Raw genomic sequence first — 6,538 nt, 5'->3', positions numbered from 1 at the left:
AATAAGGGAGCTAATAAAATAGAATGGAAGAAAGACAGCCTCTTCAGTAAATGGTGCTGGCAAAATTGGTTAATCACCTGTAGAAAACTAAAGCTCAATCCTTATATATCACCCTGCACCAGAATCAACTCCAAATGGATCAAAGACGGAGGTCAAAGATGACACCCTGAAAACATTACAGGAAGGAATAGGAGAAACTCTAGGGCTCCTTGGCACCAGCCGAAATTTTCTTTATAGAGACCCAGAAACACAACAAATCAAAGAAAGGTTGGGCAAATGAGACTGCATGAAGTTGCAGAGCTTCTGCATGGCAAAGGACATAGCTAGCAAGATAAATAGCCCAAAGGTTGCAAGAAGATCTTCACTAGCCATACAAACAGACAAGGGTCTCATATCTAAAATATACCTGGAACTCAAAAAATTAAATCCCCCAACAACAAATCCTCAAAGAAACAGGTGCCCAATACATAAGCGGGCTAAAGACTTACAGAGAAACTTCTGTGAAGAGGAAATAAGAATGGCCAATAAACACATGAAGAAATGCTCAACCTCTCTAGCCATAAAAGAAATGCAAATCAAAACAACATTGAAATTCTACCTCACCCCAGTTAGAATGACTATATTCAAGATCTCTAATAACAACAGATGCTGGAGGGGCTGTGGCCAGAAGGGAACCCTACTGCATTGTCGGTGGGAGTGTAAACTTGTTCAACCACTTTGGAAAGCAGTATTGAGGTTCCTCAAAAGACTTCACATAGAATTCCCCTATGACCCAGCAATCCCACTTTTGGGCATTTACCCAGACGATCACAGACAAGGCCATACTAAGGCTTAAGGGTTAAGATATGGAACCCTGATGCCCCTCAGTAGATAAATGGATCAAGAAAATGTGATATATATATATATATGTATACATATATATATGTATATATATATATATACATACATACATACATATATATGGAATTCTATGCCTCCATCAGAAAAAAATGACATCATCCCATTTGTTAGGAAATGGAAAGACTTGGAAAAAATTATATTAAGTGAAGTAAGCCAGGCCCAAAGAAGCATAGGTCCCATAGTTTCTCTTATTTGCAATAACTAGTACATGTGTAGAACAAGCAGAAAAGGTCAAAAGCTATGTACATATGACCATATAAGATAATGTTAAGTTAAATGAACCCCAAGATAGGGACACGAATATCTTTTTTTCCTTTCTTGCTTTTGCTTCTAAGGCATTTATAATGTATCATGTTATTTTTGTATGTTCCTCCCCCACAGTATAACCCCTGTTTTTACTGTATTTGATGTCAGTGCCCTGTATCTTGTATATTTCTCTAATTTGGGGAGGGGAAGGGAAAAAACAAAATGCTTAAATAAGGATACAGTTAACCCATTGTGACAATTAGAAGTTCAAAACACTATGTTGAAAATGAACCTTACAACTGGGGGATGTGGGGTAGTTGTGGAGGTGGTAGAGAAGGGATGGTAGGGGGAAAACAAAGGAGGAGGCAACAATGCTCAATAGGAAATGTACTCATTACATTACTCATGTAACTGTAAGCCCTCTGTACAACATTTTTCAATAAATGTACAAAAATAAATAAATAAAAGTAAAAATCCTGCCATTTCTACCAGAATGCCTCCAAAGTTAATATTTTGAGCAAGTGATGTGAGTTCTTTGGGAGTATTATTTGCCATGTTAGTGCTTTGAGAGTGTAGTCCTAACCCTGCTACACCATAACCAATAGAACTGTAAAGTACTGATGAACACTTTGGCCAAAAATTTCTGTCAATCAACGGAAGTAGTTATTAAATGAATGGTTAAAGATGGAACAATCAGCCGTGCACTTGTGGGTCACGCCTATAATCCTAACTACTCAGGGGGTTGAGATCTGAGGATCACAGTTCAAAGCCAGTCTGGGCAGAAACGTCCACATGATTCTTTTCTCCAAGTAAACACAGAAAAAGCTGGAAGTGGAGCTGTGGCTCAAGGGGGCCCTCATTGGGCGCTGTCCTAGTACCTGAGTGCAAGCCTTAAGACCAGAAAAAAAAAGAAAGAAAGAAAGAAAAGAAAAGCAGCAGCAGCAGCTATCAGCTGGCTGTGGTGGCGTGTGTATAATCACACCAATAGGGAGACAAGGTAGCAAGATGATGATTTCTAGACCAACTTGAGCCACTGGGCAAATCTGAAAGCAATTTGTGCTATATATAGGAAGATACATTAAAAACAAAAACAGAACCAGAAATCATTTGGACACATTTTTTTAGTAGTACTAACGAATCTTATAAAGATGACGAGAAATGCTTGAAATCATGTGTGTCACTTTAAGAAGTCTGCCTAGCAACAAGTGTCACCCTGCCAAGTATGGTGTCCTGGTGAGCTGTGTCAAGCCCGGATTCGCTTGAGGCTTCTGAACTCTGGTGATTGGTTCTCCAAGTATCGCGAGATAGGCTTGAAACCAGAAGCGGCTGAGCTCAGAGCGTGAGACCGAGCGCCATAGCGGCTGCTGCTGCTGTGTGTGGAAGGTGTGTGCGGAGAGGCCGCCTGAGCCCCGTAGGTCTTGGGTCCCCGGTCTGCTGAAGCTGTTCTCAAGATGGAAACGAGTAGGTATGGCAGCGCTGCCAGCACGTCCGGTGCCGTTGGGGCTAGCGAAGGGCACACACAGCCCCGGGCGGGGGGCCGAGTCCACCGCCTGCGGAAGGCCGTCCGGCAGTGTGTCCCCGACATCCTACCTTGTAGCGTGAACCAGCTTCTGTCCTCCATGATGGTGAACAATGTGTTCACCCTTAACGGGCACGAAGTTGGCCGCGTCTCGGTGACTGGAGTTGTCAAGAAGATTGAGGTCACTTCAAAATTCATTCGCTATCAGATTGACGATATGACCTCGCAGCCGATTGGTGCCCTTGAGGATGTTGATGAGGAGAACGGTACGCAGTTGGTGACGGTCGGGGCCTACGTGAAGGCGTTCGGTGTCCTCCAGTGTTCGGGTGGAGCCAATATTCTAAAGATCGCGTGCATCCACCCGCTGAAAAACATGAATGAGCTCACCATCCATATTGTGGAGACGGTGAATGCACATATGATTCTGGGAAAATCCTACCCAGTCTATATTGGGCAGAGGATTGCGTCCGAGACGGAGCCAGCCATGGCGAGCGCCACCAGTGGTCGGAATGAGGCCAGCGGCCGCGAGAGCAGCGAGGACAGCAGCGGCAGCCAGAGCAGTGACCAGGAGTGCAGCAGCAATGAGAGCAGCCAGGAGGGAAGCAGCCATGAGAACAGTGGCATTCTAAAGTCTCCTCGCGAGTCCACCCACGTGGAGGAGGTGCTACATTTGATTCACAAGTGCACTCTCATGGAGGGCAAGAGTTTGAGCGATCTGCAGAGAGAGCTTCCCAGCCTGACCGCTGAGAATCTCCAGCAAGCCATCAAGCGTCTGATCGGTGAGGGCCACATCCACACCACTGCCGATGCTGAGCACTTCACATGTGCCGTCTGAGACCACGAAGCAAATATTCATCATCCCAAAGCCCTTGCCTCCTGCCCTTGACATGTTGACTTTTTTTTTAAAAATGATTTTTATTGAGATTAAGTGATTACATAAATTTCATGTCATCTATAAGGGGAAAGCCAGGCACAAGTGGCTCACACCTGCAATTCCAGCTACCCAAAGGGCTGAAATCTGAGGATCCCAGCTAAAAGCCAGCCTGAGCAGGAAAGTCTGTGACATTTGATCTCCAATAACGACGAAAAACGCTGGAGGTGGATCTGTGGCTGAAAGTGGTAGAGTGCTTTACTTGAGCTTGAAAAGAAATCAGAGGTAGTGCCCAGGTCCTAATGTCAAGCCCTAAGACCAGCACAAGAAATACTTATGTATAATTATATTTTTCCATATGTAATTATATGTGTGTATATATATGTGTATATATACATATCTATATGTGTATACGTATACACATATACATATATAGATGCTATACATATCCATATATATATATATATATATATACATATATAGAAATCATGAATAAAATCTGAAGGTTTTGTATACTCCAGTAAATTCAGAATGTAAGTCTAACAATTGTATAAGTACATCCTCAAGCATTTCATATTACATTGAACTTTTTTTTGTAATTTTACTGTAGACCCTATTTCAAGGCTTTGGTTAACAAAAAAAATCATCATTGGAATCCATCATTGGCAAGGAGCCTCTCTCCCTTACCTATCCTTTGTAGTTAATAACCCAGTATACAGCTTGTTATAGAGTTTGTTATTCTCTTTTTTTCTTTGGTGGCTTAAACTAAGGACCTGGCTGATGTCTCTAAGCTTTGTTTTTCAAGGCTAGCATCCTACCACATGAGTCACAGCTTCACTTCCAGCATTATGCTGGTTAATTGTAGATAAGACTTTTCTCACTAAATTTACTCCCAGAGCTAGCTTCAAACCTCAATACAAGTGATCCCTCACCTATTGTGGTGGTATCTGGAACATAACTCTCATGATAGGTGAGGGATCACTATATGTTTTATTTGGGGTTTTTTCTTTTAATCCGAGGTACAGTGAAGCCGAAAAAAGTGAATCACAATACAGTGAGGGACGACTGTACTCAATCTTAGCCTCCTGAGTAGAAAATAGATGCACCAGCCACAGGTGCAAGACCCTCATGTCTTTTACACTAATTTAGCTATCTCAAAACTATAGAAATGTGTGAATAGGATATCTAAGCCTTGTATAGAATATAAAACCTGCATAGAATATGAAATGATATCTCAATTTTAAAAGGAATAAAACATCCAACTATTATACTTAATTTGAACAATCATTATGTGAGTTCCATGAATAAGTTTCCATGGATGTAGATATTTCTGGCCCTGTTTCATAGAACTAGAGGAATGAAATATTCAAGTAATATTCCAATTCTTAAAAATTATGCATTTTAACCCAACCTGAGAGAAAGGATGGGAGGAGGATGTGGGGGAGAACTATGGAAGAAGTGACATTGATCAAGAAGCATTATACTCATGCCTTGACTCATGGAATTGTAACTTCTTTGTACAACTACTAAAAAAAAAATAAAAATTGCACATTATTAAAGATTAGCTTAACCAAAAAGATAAATAATTATCCATTTGTATATTTTACATATGGTATTGGATGTATTTTCAGAAATACATATACATTTTGAAATACTGTTATTTATTTGATAGATCACACACCAAATACATGGAACAGATGACTCTAATCTCTTATCTCAGCTGTCTGAATCAGTCTCAGAAGAGTTTGAATTGCATAATGATGAGCAATTTTCATGCAAAGTAAACATCGAATAGAGAGTGAAGGTAGGGCCACTGAATCCCTCTGAGGTCTTTTCTTTTCCAGTCCTGGGGCTTGAACTCAGGGCTTGAACATTGTCCCTGAGCTTCTTTTGCCACAACCCCATTACTGTTTTGTTCTGAGTAGTTTATAGGGGATGAGAATCTTAAGGCTCTTCCTGCCTTGGCTGTCTTTGAACTGCGATCCTCAGGTCTCCTAATACTGAGTAATAGGATTACAATTGTGAGTAAGCAGCACCTGGCTTCTAAGGTCTTTTAGATTACTTACATGACCACCCCTTACAACTGTGTCATGGAATAGCAATGTGTTATAATTGCGTTATGTCACAAATATGGGTTAGGTTAAAGTAGAATGAGAGCTATAGATTCTGCCATAAAGAGATGATTCCCCCAATGCATTCACTCATAGTGGGAATCCTTCCTGTGTCTTTTTACTGACCGCTTCTTTTCTGTGCTCTCCAATTATCACAGAGGGTCACACTGCAGGAACCTTAGATGCCTTTCACATTCACCTCAAATCTTGAGAGCATGGTCAGCTCTGCAAATGCTAATCACATATTTAGGGCACACCAGATCTCTTCAAGCACTGGTTAAAAATCCAGCTACCATTTGTCATTGCTACATTGTTAAAGACCTCACTTCTCTAGATTTCTCATGTATCTTCTTGTAACCTTAGAGAGGGGTTCTTGCAGTAGAGCTTTTAGTTTTCTTTTAATTTTTGAGCTGTTATTGATGTGTGATGAACTACACATAATATGACATGTACAATTTAATGTTTTCATCTATGTATTACTCATGGCCATGTTTAATCATGGCCACTAAAGAAGTGAATAGACATCACTTTCAAATGTCTCTTCGTGCTCCTTTATTTTGTTTATGTGAACTTTTCCAGAAGCCAGGCATGGCAACACATATTTGTAATCCCAATATATCTATGGCTAAAGATTAAAGTTCCAGATCAACTGGGACTACATAGTGAGAATTTGTGTCAAAAGCAAGTGGGGGTGGGGAGGAATGGGAAAATGTAAAAATAAAAGTTAGAAAACTTCCAAAAGTTCTGTCAATTCTCATTGCCATTAGCCATTACCAATAACATTACTGAAACTTCCTTTTCTCTGTTTTCACAAGCACACTGTAGTGTGTGATTTTTTTGTGTGAGTTTTAGCATTTTAACTGCTTCATGCCCTGCATATCAGTGTCCTTT

At 40.7% G+C, this 6,538-nt stretch overlaps 1 protein-coding gene across 1 annotated transcript; it reads left to right on the top strand.

Moving 5' to 3' along the window:
* Positions 1–2,768: 2,768 nt before the first annotated feature.
* On the top strand, positions 2,769–3,500 carry LOC138814331 (replication protein A 30 kDa subunit-like). Its single transcript, XM_070003323.1, has one exon. The coding sequence runs from the start codon at positions 2,769–2,771 to the stop codon at positions 3,498–3,500; it is 732 nt and encodes a 243-aa protein (XP_069859424.1).
* The last annotated feature ends 3,038 nt before the right edge of the window (positions 3,501–6,538 follow it).

The sequence above is a fragment of the Dipodomys merriami genome, unplaced genomic scaffold (assembly GCF_024711535.1).
Source record: "Dipodomys merriami isolate MVZ:Mamm:240054 unplaced genomic scaffold, mDipMer1.0.p SCAF_6, whole genome shotgun sequence".
In the NCBI taxonomy this organism is placed as follows: domain Eukaryota; kingdom Metazoa; phylum Chordata; class Mammalia; order Rodentia; family Heteromyidae; genus Dipodomys; species Dipodomys merriami.
Note: the sequence above shows the minus strand (reverse complement) of the source record. Positions and strands in the feature narration are given on the sequence as shown.